The 20,444-nt window shown below is 42.5% G+C and overlaps 1 protein-coding gene across 9 annotated transcripts in view; it reads right to left on the bottom strand.

Moving 5' to 3' along the window:
• WNK1 (WNK lysine deficient protein kinase 1) overlaps positions 1–19,660 on the bottom strand; it is a 164,040-nt gene extending 144,380 nt beyond the window's left edge. For 4 of the 9 annotated variants that reach the window (XM_034780617.1, XM_034780635.1, XM_034780644.1 and 1 more), the window contains exon 1: positions 18,118–19,659. In XM_034780617.1, the coding sequence (XP_034636508.1) occupies positions 18,118–18,885 (768 nt within the window). In that variant the 5' untranslated portion in view covers positions 18,886–19,659. Of the gene's footprint in view, positions 1–18,117 lie in introns of all 9 variants that reach the window. The other 5 variants (XM_034780598.1, XM_034780607.1, XM_034780626.1 and 2 more) reach the window with 3 other exon arrangements.
• Positions 19,661–20,444: the final 784 nt, after the last annotated feature.

Raw genomic sequence — 20,444 nt, 5'->3', positions numbered from 1 at the left:
GACTTTAGTAAGACATTTGATACAGTCTCGCATGATATTCTTATCGATAAACTAGGCAAATACAATTTAGATGGGGCTACTATAAGGTGGGTGCATAACTGGCTGGATAACCGTACTCAGAGAGTTGTTATTAATGGTTCCCAATCCTGCTGGAAAGGCATAACAAGTGGGGTTCCACAGGCGTCTGTTTTGGGACCGGCTCTGTTCAATATCTTCATTAACGACTTAGATATTGGCATAGAAAGTACGCTTATCAAGTTTGTGGATGATACCAAACCGGGAGGGATTGCAACTGCTTTGGAGGACAGGGTCATAATTCAAAATGATCTGGACAAATTGGAGAAATGGTCTGAGGTAAACATGATGAAGTTTAACAAAGACAAATGCAAAGTGCTCCACTTAGGAAGGAACAATCAGTTTCCCACATACAGAATGGGAAGAGACCGTCTAGGAAGGAGTAAGGCAGAAAGGGATCTAGGGGTTATAGTGGACCACAAGCTAAATGAGTCAGTGTGACGCTGTTGCAAAAAAGCAAACATAATTCTGGGATGTATTAACAGGTGTGTTGTGAGCAAGACACGAGAAGTCATTCTTCCGCTCTACTCTGCGCTGGTTAGGCCTCAACTGGAGTAGTGTGTCCAGTTCTGGGCACCGCATTTCAAGAAAGATGTGGAGAAATTGGAGAGGGTCCAGAGAAGAACAACAAGAATGATTAAAGGTCTTGAGAACATGACCTATGAAGGAAGGCTGAAAGAATTGGGTTTGTTTAGTTTGTAAAAGAGAAGACTGAGAGGCGACATGATAGCAGTTTTCAGGTATATAAAAGGGTGTCATAAGGAGGAGGGAGAAAACGTGTTCACCTTAGCCTCTAAGGATAGAGCAAGAAGCAATGGGCTTAAACTGCAGCAAGGGAGGTTTAGGTTGGACGTTAGGAAAAAGTTCCTGTCAGGGTGGTTAAACACTGGAATAAATTGTCTAGGGAAGTTGTGGAATCTCCATCTCTAGAGATATTTAAGAGTAGGTTAGATAAATGTCTCTCAGGGATGGTCTAGACAGTATTTGGTCCTGCCATGAGGGTAGGGGACTGGACTCGATGACCTCTCGAGGTCCCTTCCAGTCCTAGAAATCTATAAATCTATGAAAAAAGAAATGTTCACGTGAAGTTCTGAATGTTGTGCTCTGAACCAGGAAAGCCTCAACTAAACTGATTCAGTTTTATAAATGGAAGAGGTTTTCTATTTAGGCATCTTAGCACCAGTGTCTTCTTTGACAATAGTCCAATATTGCTGAAATGGGTATTTGTTAAGCCTGCAACAATATGGATTTTCTATTAATTCCACAAGGGTCCATTAGCAGCGGTATCTGCACATTGCCCTCCCATGATTTTCCCTGTTCGGGAGCTCCCTTCCCTCTTGGAATGCCAAACTATTCCAGTTGATGGGTCCCCACACTGAGTCCTTAACAACCTGTTCCCTATACTGCCTATTGATGAAAGCTGCCTGTTGGTTGTCATTACCTCATCTTAAAAGATAGGGAAGATTCATGCCCTCGTGGCATGCGTTTCAGCTCCCCCCCCACACACACACACACACTTTTAAAGTGTTTCAGAAGGACAGGTACTCTCAGGCTTCATCCCAAGTTCCTTCCCAAGGTTGTTTCAGCGTTCCATATGAACCAATTAGTTACCTCCCAGTTTCTTTCAAGCCTCACACAATCTCAAGGAAAACAAACTTCATACACTTGATGTAGTAAGGGCATTGTTATATTACCTTAACAGGACAAAAACATTCAAGGAACCGAGCATGGGCTTTGCTGATATGGGTCTTTCAACTGTATAAGAACGTGTTATGAGTTAGCCAGGTTAGATCCACCCACCCATTAAAGCTCATTCCGCTAGGCAGCCTCAACAGCCTTTGGAAGAACAGAGAGGATAGATAGGGAGCTATTCTGTAATAAATTATTAATGCTCTTTGCTAACCTGGTTATTAGAATCTTTTCTGTATCAATATATTGGTGTAGTTGAATAGTGATTAAGGAAAAGAATGGTGAAAAGTCACTTGTCTTGAGACAAACACTTGATTTTGTTAAGTGACAATGTCAGGACAGGAAAAGATCTGCGCACACCAGACGTCGAAAGAACTGTGGCAGGTTTAAGAAGAAACACTACAAAATGATTAGGGAATTGTTAAGAGGAAATAAGCTGAGACACAAGCAAACCACCAGCTGTGGTGTCTTAAGTTAGTCCCGCCTAGGTTCCCTTCAGGGATGGTAAGCCTTTAGGTAAGAGGCTGGGTTTGAAATCCTTTTTAATCTTAATTATTTTAACATAGTAACAAAAAACAATACTTTAGTTTTAAGAAGGCTGTTTTGTCACTGAACTTTACTGGTCACAGACTCTGAAGGGAAGTACTGCAAATGTCAGAACTCAGTCAGACCCAATGGATAAGCACAGCTAATACACAGGGTATCATTGCCTAGGGACTGGACTAAGAGTAAGTGCAGAATTCCACCACAGGAAGGTAAAGGCACGAGGTCTGACACCTGAATGGGTGCACTCAGAGACCACAAAAGGGGACAAGTGCCACTACCCCTGTAACTATGAGTCCCCGTTTCTGAAATTTGTTGGGCAACTATGTGGATCATGGTCCACACTTTTGAGAGACACTAATCTTCATGGGAATCTTCCAGATCAGATGTGTGTCAGATCCCACAGCCAGGTAGTTCTACTCCTCTGGAATTCTGTATTGGCGAAGGAAGTTAGGAGTTGTACCCAATCTACCCTTCATCCCCTTAGATAGGGAGGTCACTGGTGTGGGCCCCAAAGGACACTGCTGACCAACTCAATCCAATCTCTCACACACAGAACGTATGCACATCAAGAATGGAATACATGTGGACAAAACGTTGCCAAAAACTAGAGTTACTATAAGGTAGGTAACTTTTTCTTTATCAAGCCAGTGAATACTAGCAAACTCAAGGGAACCAGTTCTGGTTAATGCTTGCACATGACTTATTTTTAGAAGGTAGTCTAAAATTCCTTCCCTGCCTCCTCCCTTTCAGAGTCTGAGTATGGCACTAGTGCATTCAAGAGCACCTTTAGGAGTATCCCTTTCACCCAGATGAAAACTTTACTCACTTCATCAGATGAAACTGTATTCACCCAATATATCTGTTAGTCTATAAGGTGCCACAGGACACAGTCGCTTTTTTACAGATCCAGACTAACACACCTACCCCTTTGATACTTTACAAGGTTGGCTCTTTTGCTTACTCCAAAATTCTGACAGCTAGTAAGTTCAAATGGAAAGGATTAGTCCCCCTCCCCTGCCCCTTGATTTTAGCATGAGCACATTACTATTCAGGGGAGAGGGAGACAGAGGAAGCAAGAACTAAATTAATTGTTCTGATAATTTCAGTCTTCACTAGCCAAAAACCACAGCCTCACATATCACACATCTGTCTCCATAAGAACTATTCTACCAAATTAACAACCATGGCCATTCTCCCATTAAAGGCTTTTTTCAACCATTTACTTGGTACTTAACTTTTTATGGCACTTAGCTTCACATTATGCTCAGCAGTGCATGTAACACATGGCCAATGGCCATGTGCAATCTCCCAAATCCCGTTCCCAAAACTAATGAATAAATTAAGTCTCATTTATAGTCTGAGGGAAGCAGATACCTTCCTTAACCTGAAAAATAAAAAGTTAACCCCTCCATTTATCAATGTCAGGTAGACTCATTAAAAAAAGTATTGTTGATAAGTGGCTCCTTGCTATCTACAACTAAATAAAGTCAGGCATCCCTGTCTTTGCTTAAATGTAACTCATTTAGGGCTATCCCAGTACTGTTCAGTTGAAGAGGGAGACTGAACAATCCCAGAAGAGTCTACTCCCAAAACTAAGAATAGTATAGTGCCATACTCAGACTCTGAAAGGGAGGAGGCAGGGAAGGAATTTAAGTTACTTAACAGCAACCTCTCTGGCTGCTTCAGAAATGGCATCTGATCCTCCAACAACCCACAGGAGGTGGTCACTCTGAGGACTTATGGCTCCAAAACAGAGGATTTTCTGAGGAATTATGGAAGGTGGAATTCACAGTTCTAAGAGGTCCTACTTCACCCTCTTCCCCCAACAAAAAATGTGTGTTATTGAGTCTTGCCAGTAACAAAAGCTGCTCGTTCGTTTTATTTCATCAAAACAGTTCTGCAACTGTCAAACATTTTCTTCAATTTTATTAAAGCAATGCCTACAATCCTAGAAAGTGACTCCTTAGCTACTAACCTTAGAGCTTGATTACTTACAGCTGTTGCATTGAATATTTACATTTGAAACAATTGACATATTTCCATCCCATCCTAATGATGTGAGTATGACTATTCAAAATAGCAAACTACAGCTACTTCCACACAAAATTCAGGGAAGAGGAAAGGGAAATTGCTGAGTTTGACTGCCATTGACCTCTCCCTACTCCCCCCCCCCCGGAAAAAAATTCACCTATTGCTTATGTTTTGGTCATCTGAGAAGTAAGAGAAGGTAGATCTGAAATATGACATCCTTTCAGCTACAGTCCAATCTAGTACTGGGTTCCCTCCCCCCCTCCCCAGAAAAAAATGTGAGGAGGTAGGAGAAGCAAGGATAAGAAATAGATTATTGGGAAAAGAAGCAGCCTACTGAAACAACTGTGGATTAGATTCCAGCTGGAAGTTTAGATTTGGAAGCAGATAGAGCTAAGTGTCAAGACATCTATACAGGTTTGAACTGTAGTTACAACTTCTGTGACTAACAATTCCATGGCTGCAGAATCCACTTTCTTCCACAGAATGATAGGTCACCACAGGAAAAAATATTCCCTGATCTGCCAAGTGGCTTGTGGAGGGACTAAATGCAGATTCATGATGGGCAGGCTTGGGGACAAAGCACTATTTCAGGCAACATCCAGATATCTTTTCTTGCTCACACTTTTGATGGAGGCAAGCAGCATGTTGCTTGAAATAGGTGAGAAACCAGAAGAGAGATCTACCCAGGAGAAAGATGCAGGAGAGGAGTGGATGCTACACCTACAGGCCAACATTACCCCCACTCTCACCACAGAAAGTAAGGAGGGGATTCATGCAAGAGAAGAAAAAAAAAATCTTCTGCACATTTAAAAAATAATTCACTTAACTCCCTCCCCCCCAAAACACAAACTGAACTCCCACACTTTCAGATGCCATTTCCATCCCAGGTGACAAAAAGCCCTACACCACCACCAATCCAGCAGACTTAAGGGTTTACATATCTGCAAAAGACAAAAGCCACACACTTAGTTTCCTCCCCAATTTCTAAATCCTCCTTGTCCACTGTGACTGCCCTCCACAATGCAGTTACGCATTGTTTGAGCTTCAACAGGAATTTGGCACTAAGTTAGAAAAAGTTGAAGTTAACAGGATGTTACTTATTTTCAACAATAAGTTTTTGAAAGCATAACAAATACCAAATTACAATAGTCACCTTAATTTGAGAAAGTTTACTGTTAAGTGGGATGTGTGTGTGTGTATAAAATTGCGAGTTTTATTGCCCAAATAACTACATAATAGGTTATCTACTGCAGTTTTACAAGTTGAAAGTAAAGTTCCCCCAACTAAGTAAGTCCACTGCTTTGCAGAATTTGTCACTGGACACCAAAGAATATAGGTCCAAACAAGGCCCTCGCTAGATTAAAGAATTCTTCCATCGACCTAGCTACTGCCTCTAGGGGAAGTGGATTACCTAAGCCAATAGGGGAACCTCTCCCATTGGCATAAGTACTGTCTTCGCTGAAGCACTGCCCCAATGCAGCTGCACTGCTGTAGCATTTTAAGTATAGATAATGCCCTTAAAAAAAAGGGAAGCATGGAGTGTGGAAAGCTACTAGGACCAACCAGATATCTTGCCAAGTCTTCAACCCAGAATATGTAAGGGTTCATTAAAATTCAACAGCACTATAATGGTTAATCAGTGTCTTAAGTGATCATAGCTGTTTTGTCTCAAGGTGTCACAAGAGAAAAGGGACAGGTCAAGTACCATTATTTTGCTGGAGGAAATACAATGTATGATTGTAAAAGTCTGCCCATTTTTCCACTTCACCCAAATGTGGGGGAGCAACGTTAAGTAGTTTAATTGTAACTGCAAGACAGTTTCTATCTAACACTTTTGTCCTACATCAGTACACCCAACGTGTTCTCTTTAGATGTTTCAGAGATGTCAAAACCACCATGGAGTTTTCTACAAATTTTCTAGTTATTCAGCACTAACCAATACATGGATATTGCTGCAAGACTAAGTGGTTCATTTTCTCCCAATTAAATAAACTGCTTCATAGACAGCTAATTATAATTGCTTTAAATCTCACCTTGTGCAAAAGATGAGCCACGCAGCTTGCTCTATAATACGTGATCAGAGGCAAAACACATTAACAGGACAATCCAGTAAGTCACCAGATATTCTAATTAACTTTGCCTGACCCTGCTGCCACACATTTTGGAAATTGTGAGTGCACGTATAACTACAGTGCTTCTCATGTTCAAATTGTTTCACAAATATTAAATCCACAATAGCCTAGTGAGAGTCAAATAAGCCTGCTCCTGATTTTGTGTGTGTAAATGCAGGCATGACAAGGTTAAGTGACTTAATCAAAGTCAGTGAGAGTCACTAGAGCTAGGAGCAGAATCTGAAATTGAAGTTTTAGTCTCAAAGTTTGAGCACAAACAGCAGATACTTATTTTCATGCAGACTAGCAATTTTCACATTTGAACATTTACTGTCAGATTTATGCCATCCTGCTTCACACATTTTAAAGCTTCACAATTATGTGTTAGAGTTTTGTTTTGTTTTGTTTAAGACAAGACCATATAAAATGTGGAACTATTGTTTGCAAGTCTCCAGCTTTCTCTTTCAAATGCTTCATCAGCCCTCAAAGTTCCTTATGAGGAATTGCATAGTCAGCAGCACTGGGTCAGAACTAGTTTTATTTTCAGGTCTCTAATATCTGGACAGCAGACCTCACTTCCATTTTACACTTTGTATAAAATGGGCTTCAACTGCTATGACTCCAAGTTTAAGACAAATAAAGTCACAGGTTGGAAAGATGTGCTTTTTTTTGAATGAGGCGTTTCCCTAGTTTTAATGAAAGATTGGACATTTATCCTACTTCACGCAAGTGCCACCACATGCAATAAAGCCTCTAAAAAGTAAGTCATTTTGCCAGTCAAATTGAGAGTGCAGCAAGAGAACCAGTTCTCTTTTCTTCCCACTCAGTATTTTAAATATTGTCTACACCTGGTCCATGACAGGCACTTTATATTCCTTCCTGTCTGTCTTTATACATGTTGGGAAAGTATTACAGCACACATCTCTTAACTATAGAACCTGCTTGGCACTTTGAAGGTTACTAATCTGGCAGAGGTACCAAAAAAAAAAAACAACAAATAGCTGTACTTTTTTTTCCTTTTTAATAAAAGTTGCTGTACTCAAATAAGAATGAAAGCATCTTGACTTTATAAGCAGTCTAAAAGACTATTTTAGCTCTTGTATACTAGAAACTAAGAAGCTTTGTGAAAAATGCAAATCACAGGCCATTACAATAGTGCCAACATGTAAGGCATGGTCTACACACTGTAAGATCACCAGACAGTCCCTCATGTAAAGATTTTACAATTTAAGGCCGTTGGAAGAAGCTTCCGAAGATCAGCAGACTGAAAACTTGCCAAATAGACAATAAAGGAGGTCATCTATCATACCAAGTCATTAAGTTTTGCCCTGTCCAAGACAATATGAAAGTGACTTAGAGCTTGTCTACACTGTGCTTTCACCCACACTAGAGGAGTAAGTTCTCGTGCTCACTGGAGCATCATGCACTAACTGGCACATGTGGACCCTGCTGGAAAGCATGAAGAGTTCCCTGGTGCTCCTTAATGTAGTCTCAAAATGAGCACTTTTGCTAGAAGACTGCCCCCTGCAGTTTCAACATTAATTTCAACAGCTCTTAAAGCTTCAGGCAGCAACTGATGTTTTAAACAACATGTTGCATAGAGCGGCCCAGAGCCAGTCCACATAAAGGGCAACACCAACCCAGAGCCCCTTCTACCCTGGAATCAACATTGGGGACCACTAAATTACATCTGAGCCATGTAAGCACAGAAGTTTTACTGTAGACAAGTCCTAGAATGCATTTGCACTCCAGAACCAGACCTTTCATCACTCCCGCTCTAGAAAACATTCCCTAGTAAAAACCCCCTCTGGACGGCACCAGTAAAATCCAGTGGAGAAGAACCACCAATACATCTAGTACCTGATCTGCCACAGGAGTTGCCAGAAAGATACTAAAATGTTAGTACCTGGCTGCCTTAGGGGCTCCATTCCAGATTTTCTGTCTGAGTTTACTGTCATAGCCTTACATTCTCCCAAGTTCACCCACAAGGCAGTGGGGCTTTTCTGTCAGGAGTTGCTCCCTTAGCCTGTTGTGCATCTGAACAACAAAATCTCATTGTAAAATTTGAATTGGCCTGTAGTTGCCATCAAGATGAAAAATGCAAGTGTCCACTGTAAAATTTTCAGATGCAAACATTTTAGAAAGGGCCAAGCCATTTTCAGATTAGCAGCTGAATCAATAAGCATGTGAAGGATGTTTGTGGTTTTTTCACTAAAAAAGAAGGCGCAAAGAGGAAACTAGAGCTCACTCTGCCATCAGCTACTTTAATTTTTGCTGTTAAGTTTCCAGCACACTACATGCTTCTGGTAAATCTGACAACTCACTAAACCAGTGAATTGTATATTTTCTGCATGTGACCAGCATTGGGTTTCCTCCAAAGAGCTCCCTATACACATCAGAGCTCCCTACTTACCTAGATTCCAAGTGCAATACTGAAGTGAAAAATATTGCTTGAAGCTCAACATCAGAGATTTCTAACAAATTTAGTCAGTTTCCCCCACCAGTATTTCTGATGTAGTTAACCTACAGTGAGACAGAACCAGGTCTGCATTCAGTAAGTCTCAACTGCTCCCTTCAACTCAAGTTATACATCATTTCTCATGGTTCCTTCACCTGCCTAAAAGTATCTGATGTTGAGTGGGTCTAAGCCAGCTGAAAACGGCTAAGAAAACAGAACAAATCATTTCAGCATAGAGTACTTACAGGATTTCAGAAGCTAATGCTTCCCATATATGCATAACTCTTGATGAAACAGGTTTGTTCAGAAAAAAATTGCTCTTACCCCAAGGAAACTGGGTGGCATCTTGAAGTTACATTGTAAACAGTTGATAGAGGGGAGAGAAAACTAAAAATAATTGTTTGGTGAAATATATCAAGGCTTTAAGAAATAAAGCCTCACTAAAAGCTCATCTGGAGAATAAAGAAATGCTGACATTCTGTAACATTTAACCAAATCCTACCAGTAACACAGAAGCTGCTATTAACAGATGCAGGTTACATAAGTGTACACAGATGTTTAAATCCTTAAGATAATCGCCTGGATTTCATCTTTTAATAGCAATATTTATATGCTCTAATTTGTCTCACTCATCTTAACAAGGACAAAAATAGTCAATATTTTCATATTGTTCAAGATACATATGTTGGAGTCCAAGCAACTCACCAGAAAGCGTTAGTAAGGCAGAAATGATCCATCTCCTGTTAGGGCAGTTAACACCATAAAAGATCAGCCAGCAAACAAAAAACAACAAAAAAAGCAAGCATGGGTAACATTGATACCAACTCAGTAGACATTTAAATGGCTAAGCAAGGCTGTCTGGTCAGACCAGCTGCATTAACAATACCAGACTATGGTCATCTGTCACACATGATATATTGTCTGTCATCCAAATGCATCCCATCACAACTATTCTATCTAACTTATGCCAAAGCACTCAAAGACCAAGGGTCCTATGCCTCTACTGCCAATGAATACAGGCATACTACAGATTATGGGCACGTTTCACAGTAATTCACTGTGTGAATTCAGGGGGAGAAAGAAGGCAGACAACTAAAAATGGAAAAAAGTATATCTAACTGGCAGGGAAAGAAGTAGATTAGACTCACAACCTATCTTCAACTGCTGGTGTAGCAAAAGTAGGAACTGGTATAGCCGTTTAGATGAAGAGAGAGTTGAAAAGTCATGAGACAGAATCTCTCCTTTCTGTATCAGTGGCTTAAGGTGCCTTATTCTCCCATCATAGTCAATGAGAGTTATCCTGCAGTGGGAGAATAGGCACTCAATTTGATAGTTATCAAAAGTTTCACAGTCTGATGACTGCTCACTGACCTAGTTGAAATAAGTCTAATGTGAACAGTTCAAGAACCAACCGAGTTTGCACATCATAAATCAGCAAAGATAAAAAATTTTGTTGGCTGTCTCAATAGATATGCCAAGAACTGAAGAGGCTTGGTGGGCCTTCCACCTCATTTTAGTCTTACTGGTAGGATAGAAGGAACAAGCTTGTACTGCTGCTGCCTATCCTGTGAATCACTAGATGGCTCTAGTATCCCAAGTACAGGCATTTAAAACAGCACTAAACAAGCAGCAGAGGGCACCATATCTCCTTCTCCACTGAAAGTATTATTAGCTTTTCCCCCCACAACAATTCCTTCCTCCCAGCATAAGCCTGCTAAAACACCAGGTTCTCATGTGTCACTCAGCATTACCTAGTCATTTTAACCAAGAGATGGGCTTCAAAATAAGGATATGCTCTGCAGCCTGCTAAGTTTCTACTTTTCAGGTAAGCTCAGACATCAATGCAAGCTTCAGCTCAGACTTGAAATTTTAAGTTACAGACCTGACTTACACATGAAACTCTAATAAGAGCTCTCCCACCTCCAACCCGATATTCTCAGTTTTCTTCTACTGAAAAATCCTTGATCACTTTTTTTTTTTTAATCCAAGTATTTTAAGAGCATTTTCTAAGAAACCTTGAACATAATGCAGTCTGGAGTGAGCCAGAGCTCTTTAGCTAGCTGCAGAATGTTTCTTTAACAGCATGCCCACTCTGTTGTGAATGAAAAATCCCATGAATCTGAACCTTTTCTTGCACCCGCGAGCATGCATCTCAACAATTCTAGGCAAAGCACCTTGGAATGCCTTAAAACCACTTGGTGGGGCACTAGGCTAAGGTTTAGATCAGATGACAATGTAAGAAGTCCACAAGGATGGTGGACGACCCCATTTGGATTGTCCTGGTCATCCTCCTCTTCCCTCTCAGTCATCCCTAGCCAGTCTGTTAATGACTTATTCGAGGAAGGGTGAATCTAGGCACTCTCTGTGGTATATCTTCACACGATCATGCTGCATTCATAAGTGCGGCATACACTTATATGCATTCAAGTTTATGAAAAGACAATATTTAAACTTTAGTGGGTATATTACCTCCATCGTAAGGTTCTCCAGCATTTTTCTATAGTTGATTAGGCAATTGTCTCAAGTCATACACGATTGCCAAAGAAACCATCTAGTGCTTTAATGCTACTACTTTTTTTTTTTTTTGACAGTGAACCTCATTTCTTTTGTATCCATCCACTTAAAACTACACAAGTAATACTAGGTAGGCACAGTAACATAGGACTTGCCATACTAGATCAGACTCAAAGTCAATCTACGTCCAGTATCCTGTTTTTGATAATGACCCATACCAGATGCTTCAGATGAAGGTGAAATAAACCCACAGTGTGCAGATGTGAGATCATCTACCCCCTACATAGATCTCATCCCCATCTCTAGTAGTTAGAGACTGGCATAAACCTAAACCATGAGATTTAATATAATCAATAGCAAATTTTTGAAGCGATAACTTTGGACATCCTCGATATCCAGAATAGTTCCTCAGTTTCGAGCAACATACTCATCCTCTGTAGTGTCCTATCTCCCATATGGAGATGCCTCAAATTGTGTTCTTGTACATGGGAAAAGAACTGCCTTCTTCCAAATTAGATTGAGAATTTGACAAAGATGCTTTGCTGCCCCAGAACTTTCCAATGCCATCATAGACTATGCACTTGACCAGACACTATATAAATGCACTTTTGAAATATGCCTTGATAAGAACCTCATCAACACAACACTAGCTATTGAAACAAAGGACAAGCTAGTTGCAGCATTTAAAGTCCTGGGAAAGCTCAGTGGCAAATGTCAGCCTGAAAATTAATTGGGGGTAAATGCAAAATTTTTCCAGTTGATTACTCACCAACCTTGCCTTTGTTGTCAGTAACATGGGAAGCACTGAAAAAGCATTGCAAAAAGCACAGTCACTAGTGGGGCACCTCATTAAGAGCATCTTCTGGAAACCGACCACTCTGCTAAGTAGAGAGATGAGACTAACCATATACAATGTTTTGGTGGGCAGTACTCTGAAACATGAGACTGAAACATGGCCACTCACTGTCATGATTGAAAAGAAGCTGGACACCATTCAAATAAAGCATCTCCAAATAATCAAAAGCCTCAAGTGAGACAAATTCAAGTTGAATTAAGAGATCCATTTTCTAGCTAAACAGGTCCTGCTTTCTCAAACGGTCACCCAACGCACTCAGGTGGTATGGTCATCTGCTCTGAATGCCTACCAACTTCTCTCCAAAAATCATCTTCTGCTATGACCCAATGAAAGCAGATGGAAGACACACCCTGGAAGACCTAAAACCCATCCCTTACTGGCATCCTACCCCGTAACCCACCAGATTTGGCTCAGGACAGAACGTCACGGAGATTCATAATGCATTCAGTGACCTTAAACTGTCCAAGCAACAGTGTAAGAACCAACCAGTCTGCACAGACTGGCATATTAAAGCCTGTAAGCTACATTTTACATTCCACTTATTTGTATGTGTTTACAGACTTCATCTTTGTATTAAGAGTTTGATCTAATTAAAAATTAGACTGCATCAAAATTACCACTTAAGAATGAAACCTACCTCACATCCAGACAACTTCTCATATCCTATTTAACTATTTATATAAGGGTACATTTTATCCTTAAATAGGTTTCCTTATTTACATTTTCTATCACAGCCAGAATGTTCTTTCAGTGGAATTTGTGTATGAAAACACATTTTGCACATCACTGCTTCCTGTAGTAAAATTTAAGGGCTGCATGCTTTAGCATTTCTCCCCCCTGCAGTTTATTTTAGAGTAATGCCAGTTGCACGTAAACAGCAATGCAGTTATGTTTGTACTCAGATTTACCATCATTGCTAGGAAAGCAAGGACACCTATCACTAGGGACGGTTGATCCCAAACATAAATGTAGTGGATTTGAGTGTGTAGTCTAACTGGAATTTATAGTTCTACAACATAGCTCAGCTCTGATGTACAGGCCTAACAATGAAAATTAGAAATAGCAACAAATTCAGATTAAGTTCATTTTCAGCTTTTACTCATTTAAGCAAAACTATCAGAACACACTACTGCACCAGTTTCACCTCCAGAATTGACATCCATCTTGCATCACTGTATGATAAGGTTCAATGTCCTACTAGCGCCAGGACTGAGACATCTGTCCATGTGAAAATCAATGATTGTAGAATTAATCAGGGTATTGTGTTAAAAGATGCCAAATACAGGAATGGCAAAGGTGATGAATGTTAGCAAAGCTTTATGAAGCTATGGTTGGCTGTGGGGGTGGGAAGGAACAAATGCTGTATGACAACAGGTGGAGTGAAGCATTGTTCCAGATAATATTACTTTCACTAGCACCTTGGAAGCATTTCCACAACCAACTTAAATAATATTCACATGGAGGCTCCTGTATCACCCTTTCCGCAATAAAGGGAAGACCCTTTCCTATTTAAAGGTAATCTTCAAATTCCTCACACACATCAGGAAAGGAGGGATTAATTATTTTAAGAGCAGGCCTAATACCCACTGCACTTTCATGTTTAAAAGATACACAGTATTAGTGCTCCTTCACAAATTCCCATAGCAATCCAACATCACTCAGAAGATTTTCAGTTCAAACCAGTTATTCTGCAGGTCTGTGTTATTTGATGAACCTAAGTAGACTACACAATCCCACTCAAAACTGACTCAATGAGAGGAAAGGAGGGACTTACCTGGAGGTTCACAGACCACACCTAAGACTTAGCTTACATGAATAATCAACTGCAACTGTGACTTCCTCCGACCTACAGTTACTCAATAATACAGGGTTAAGTTTAATGCAACAAGAATAAGGCATCATGTATTCCTAGTAGCAATGCTACTGAACCAAAAGAGGCAGTTAAGAATTGTTTTTCATTTTTGAACAATCAGATTAACCAGCCATGTTAAGAGTTATACATAGCTATTTTCCGTTCTTTGAATTACTGTCATTCCATTCACAAGGAGATATTCAACTGATTTTGTGCTTGCCATCTACATCATGAAGCCTCTGAGTGCTGACCCTAACCTCTTTCTAGATGCAGTTATGACACGTCCAATTACAACAATGGAAGATGCACTTCAATGCCTGTAACCAGTGGAAGGAGAATAACAGAAGTGAGAACCAAAGCATTTGGAACAAAGCCAAAATATCCTACAAGGCTGCTTACTGGGGTTCCATTGAATCACTCCCAGAGCCCCAAAATCCTCAATATCATAGATACCTCCAAAATCCTCCATATCACAGATTCCCACCTTCCCTGTATAAGGAAAGCGAAAACAGAAATTTCACCCAGGTTTCCTACCTGGCAAAAGGGAAGACTGCCATTAAGCTACACACCTTTGGAGAACCAAAAATATGTTTACTTTTTCATTTATGCTACTATCCTCAGCCTGACAAACACAAGGGACACCACCAGGCAGTTGTCCAGGCTTCTGAAAGACATGGTGTAAGATTTTCCAAAGTGACTTGGGAAAAGAAGTCATTTTTCAAAATGGATTTAAATACCTACGTTCCTTTTGAAAAATGAGACACTCCCGAAAATTTTACCCTTGATCTCCCTACCGGGTTCCTAGTTTAAAGTCAAAGACAGCTGTGTCATCCAGTTAGAAACCCCACAGTTAAACAGACATTCTATTGCCAAGTCCATTCTAGGCTTGCCTGCGTAATACACCAAATCCTTGAATGCTCTAGCAGGACTGTCCTCAGTGCTGTATAATTTGAACACTTCATGAACAAAAATATTTAACAATTTTGATAAACAGTAAAAAGATTGTCATTTTAGCCTTTCCTATTAGCAAAGTTTTCAGATAACTTAGGCATTAAACGTATACTCAAAGGACTAAGTTAAATACATATAGAAGTTTTGGTAGGCTTCCATGCACTGCATTTGCAGTTTTTCCCTCATCACATGCCCTTCCAAGTAAAAACTGTGATGTTTTATCCCTCTGTCATCTTTTCCAATTGTGTGATACCATGTATGTATCAAGTTTTACTTTCACCAGGTTAGGCTGCTGTATCATGCAAACGAGCCTTAGCCAGAAAACGGTGTCTGTGGCTACACACTATGCTTAAGTAAATTCTTATAAAGTTCAGATGTGACTTATTGTGGTAGCACTGGATTAAAAAAAAAAATCCTGAACTAAAGGGACACCTGCCATGCTCATCACCTCTCCTATGTCTAGAATGCCCTTTCAGCTCCCAAATTACATAGCAGTGCTAGTGTTTGAGATCTAGGAATAAACTGAACGTTTTGGACAGAGTTCTTTTCAAAAGGAAAAGTAAGCTTTAATTGTTTGAATTTCTTCCCCTACCTTACTAGCTTCAACTATAGACAAGAGATAGCTATTGCATTTTAAAATAATACTTTTCAAAGCACCAAAACTATGAAAAGGTTAAGCATAAATTGGTCACAAAGTCAAGACAGCCCTAAAAGAATCAGAGCTCATTTGTGCTCACAAAAGAAATTAATCCATCTGATGTTGGCATGGAATTCACTAATTCCTCCTCTCTGCAACTCTCCTAGCATCAGTAGATCATCCTTATAAAGTGTCAGTTCATCCTTGCAAAGCCATACAGTTGAGTCTGAGTGAAGTGAGCAGACCAAGAAAACGTCAATGTAAGTGACAGAACAGCAATGACATCCTCCTATAATTATTACTGAAGTAAATGTGTAGCATCACTAAAGACTACTGGCTACAGCATCCCTCTCCAGTCAAAACAACTGAAGGCAGTGAGAAATCAACACTCTCATGGCCTTAAAACATCCTATTTACCATACATCACAGGCTCATTTCTGTAGTTGCTAGTTTATTTCTATCACCTTAGAACAGTTCTCTATTCATGCCCTGTACCTTTGTCACTCACCCTGTGGAATTATCACACATTGGTACTTAAATTGCAAACTGTGAAATACAGTAATAATGTAATCTACAACCCACTCATAGCCTTCCAGCAAAACCTAACTGGAATTCATCCCCCTTTTCTTACTTTATAAAGATTCTTCCCCCTGTTTTACATTGTTATTCCAACCATTATATTATTTTTGAAGTGTCTGATAAAAGAATGTTTAACTTCAAAATCTTGGTTAAGTCTGTTTTATAAAGAGACTTATTTGTAAATAAAAGGTATGTGATGTTTCTATTAGCTAATTTGTTCCTATAGTACCCCATAACCATTAGTACATCCTGACTATCATGATATCTGCTGAAATCAGAAATTATCACTACCAAGCTGACAATCATTTCAGGTCAATAAACAATATCTGAATATTAAGATAAATCTGAGATGAACTCAAAGAGCCTTTTAAAGGGAGAATAAGATTAGGATTTCAAATCAAAATTACATCAGACTGCATAAAGAAAACAAATAATGCATCACTCAGTGAACTGAAAGTTTAAGTAGTGCCTAGCACCTGACTGGGCATCACTATTAAACACAGACAGGACCAATGACAACAGTACCCTGAGTATACTGCTAGGTCTTAGGATTTATTTAAAAAAGAAAAAGCTTGCAAAGCTAATACCACAAACCTGTTCCGTATGTGGTGATGCATAGCTACCCAGGACACTGGCAGAGGATGTCATTTGATTTCAAAATGCATGCTACGAATACAAGCAGAGAGTGGTCTCAGTCATTTTTCAGTTTGACTGTGAGAGTAGGTAAGTTGCTCTGTGGAGGAGGAAGAATTTTGGCACATGAGATACTGCAGCCAGTCAGGAGAGCACACTGAGATCATGCACTTGATCCTTCAGAAGCAATGGGGAAGATTACTTTCCACTGCTGCCTTTCTTCTGCCTCCTCCAATTTTTCAAGAGCAGAGACTCTCCATTCCCCTATATCAGATATTTGTAACTGGTAGGCCAGGCTCTACCCTCCCCCTTAACCTTGTTGCACAGCAACCTTCCTCTCACTTAGTTATACATGCTCCAACTCGCCATGGAGCTGAAGTTGCTGCTGTTGCCATCATGAGACTGGGGTTCGGCACAGCCTTAGCTCTGTCGAAGCAAAGAGCTGGCAGGTACGGCAACATCTTTGTACCAGTTTAACCAGATAGTTACCTGGAAAGGTTGAATTTCAGCCTTTGCAATTTTATGAAAAGCAAGCATTTACTTTCCAGTGTATCAACAGGCAGCCATGGGACTTAGGCTGAGCTACTGGGGAGTCATAGTACACTACCAACTCAAGTTTAATTTTACATTGGTTTACCTCTGTATTAGGTGCACTTTGCTAGCATATTTCTTGAGTATCTCTTGTAAGATGACGTTAGCCACACATGCAAGTGTTTCCCCTACCTTATACATTTTTCTTGACATTAATGTCAAATGCTAATATTTTGAAAAAATTTAACTTAGCTGGAGGTAGACTTGAACTAGATTTCAATAAGTATAAATGCTAATTTTATAGCTTGAACCCCTTTATCTCTCAGGTAAATGATTTTGTGCAACTCTCCAAATTACCTTTAGAAAACATGAAGGCTAAGTGCTCCAGCAAAATCAATGCAGTTACTGTTTCTGAAGTCTCAGAGCTTGGACAACCTCATAAGGGGGAAGAGACCTTTAGGGAATCGAACAGGCAGCCTAGCTCATGGAAGAAGTTGCTCCCTCCATTCAAGGAATGGTTTGCTGGCTGGCACCTAGGGAAAACTGTGTCCCCCATCCCTGATGACAGTTGACCTGACATCTGAGGATTCTGCCCTTCTCTTGAGGCTGGCAGCAGGGGAATGACTGTGCTTGGGGAATTTGCACCTCTTTTACCTGTAATTCACACCAGGCAACTTCCACCGTAGTCTCGGTGTCCAGCCCCTTGTAGACAGTTTTGAAGGAGCCTCTTCCAATCTCAATATCGAATTTGAGGAAGCGGCCATCAAGGGAGAAGCCCACCGCCTTGGTCTCTAACTCCTCGATATCCTCTTGCTGTCGGTTCTGGAGCTCCCGGCTGGCGGTGGCTGCACTGCCTGCCGTGTTGGTAGGAGGTAAAGGGGCGGCTTCCTCTGCCTCTCCTTTGGGCAGTAGCGGGGCGATGTCCTCTGCTGCAGGGGGCTCCTGAATGGGTTGCTCCTCGTGGGGAAGCGACAGAGACGGCTGTTGCAACAATAGCAAGGGGACGTGGGTGACAGAGATGCAGGGGGTCTGGCTAGCGGGTTCAGGAGGGGAGCCCAGCAGCGGGGTGATACTCCCGGGAGTGGCGACGGCCGGGGGTGCTGCGGGCTGCAAGCTAGGCAGCTCCAGAGCTGTAGCATTGGAGTCGCAGATCACGCTACGGCGGAAGAAGCGGTGCTCGGTGGCTGCAGCCCCACGACTGTCCTTGTCCATGGTGTGACGGCGACGCCGGTATTCCTCGCTCCGGCCCCCGCCTCCCACCTCGCCGCCTGCTCCTCCGGCCCCCGAGCCATCATGGTCAGCGACGGCTCCTAGCTTCTCCCCCACGGAGCTGTCCGAGCTAGAGCCGTTCTTGGGCGGAGGCGGCGGGGGAGCCAGGAAGCGGGGGGCCGGGCTGCTGCTCTCTGCGGCGCCCTCCGACATGGTGCTGCGGGGCTCGGGGTAGCGCTGCTGAGAGGATGGGAGGTGTCACTGAGCGGGGAGCGCGTCCGGCTGCTGCTGCAACAGAGGAGGGTCCCAAGGGCTCCTCAAAGCGGGGCTTGGCGGCGGCGGCTGGGCCAGCGGCGGGGTGGGTCCCTGCTTAGCGTCCACATCCATCCTGCAGCGGGGAGCCGGGCAGCGGGGCCGACATGGAGCGACAGCAGCGGGACCAGGACACGGCACTAGGGGGGAGAAGTCGAGAGGAGCCTGAGGCAGGTGCCGGGCCGGGAGAAGCCGCTGGCTGCCTCCAGCGGGACAGCCCAGCTGCTCTCGGAGAGGAAAAGCGACTGGCCCCCCGGGCTGGGGGTGGGGAGCGAGGCAGGCCCAGGCCGGGGGCGCAGGCCCCGCACTCCCCTGCCGCGAGAGGGGCGAGCAGGCCCGTGGGGCACGCCCCGCCGGGGGAGAGAAGCGCGGCCCGGTCACTCGGAGCCTGAGGGAGCTCTCGCCTCACACGGCGCCCATGGCGACCTCGGCCTCCTCCCGGTAGGAAGTAACCGCTCTCCGCGGGGCCGGCCCCCTCGCTGCCTGCCGGCGCCTCGCGGGGAGCCGGAAACCCCCCTCGCGGGTCTCTCACCGGGGCCGCCCGCGAAGCCGCCTCCTCCGCAAGGCCCCGGTCGGGGAGCCCGGGTGTCTCCCTCGCGAGGGTAGGGGGGAGGAGCCGCTGCGCCCGGCCCGGCCCGGCCCGGCTAATTCTCCGCGCTAAATGGCGACTAGCGCCCGAAACCGACAGACATAGACAGCCCCGTGGAGCACGCCCCCTCCTTCCACCCTGTTCTGCGCCTGCGCCGGAGCCCCGCGCTTCCTGGGAATGGTAGTTTTTTCATCCCTCCTCTGAGGGAACAGAAACGCTGTTAACCTACAACTCCCATCGCGCACTGCGCTGATGCACGGCATCACGGGAGTTGTAGTTTTCTTCTTGCGGGCTACTTACAGCTCGAGCCTGGCTGCTCCTCACACAATACCGTGGTAGAAGCTGTGCTACTGGGGCAGGGCAGGAAAAGAGGGGAGGGAATCATTACATATGGATTAATTCTCGGAGAAGAAAGGAATCTATCATCATACTCAGTCGACTCAGGGCTACAATGCAATATAAATGATATGATTTAATAGATTGAATGCTACTGTTTTCACTCTCCGGGTGCTTTTTCAAAATCTAAAAGCAATGAAAATGTTTTCATGGTTTGTTTTTATAAATTAAAAGAAAAATAGTTTTTATCTAACCAAAAAAGATTCAGGGCTAGCTCCTCAGCTGGTGTGAATTGGCATAGCAATGCGGAACAGGCCCTTCAACTTGTAACCGTTCTCACTCTGAAGCAGTTTCTCCAACCCACACATCACACAGCAAGCAACTAGTGCCTGAGACAGAAAATGAATATAAACAAAAGTGAAACTGACCAGTGTATTTTCATTTGTACATGCTGAGCACAATGGAAAAGATAAACAAACAGTATAAATAGTGAAGGGTATGTTAGATTTTAAATTCAGTTTTCATAACAAGGTGT

Source organism: Trachemys scripta, chromosome 1 (genome assembly GCF_013100865.1).
Source record: "Trachemys scripta elegans isolate TJP31775 chromosome 1, CAS_Tse_1.0, whole genome shotgun sequence".
NCBI lineage: Eukaryota > Metazoa > Chordata > Testudines > Emydidae > Trachemys > Trachemys scripta.
This window is presented reverse-complemented; position numbering and strand designations above follow the sequence as displayed.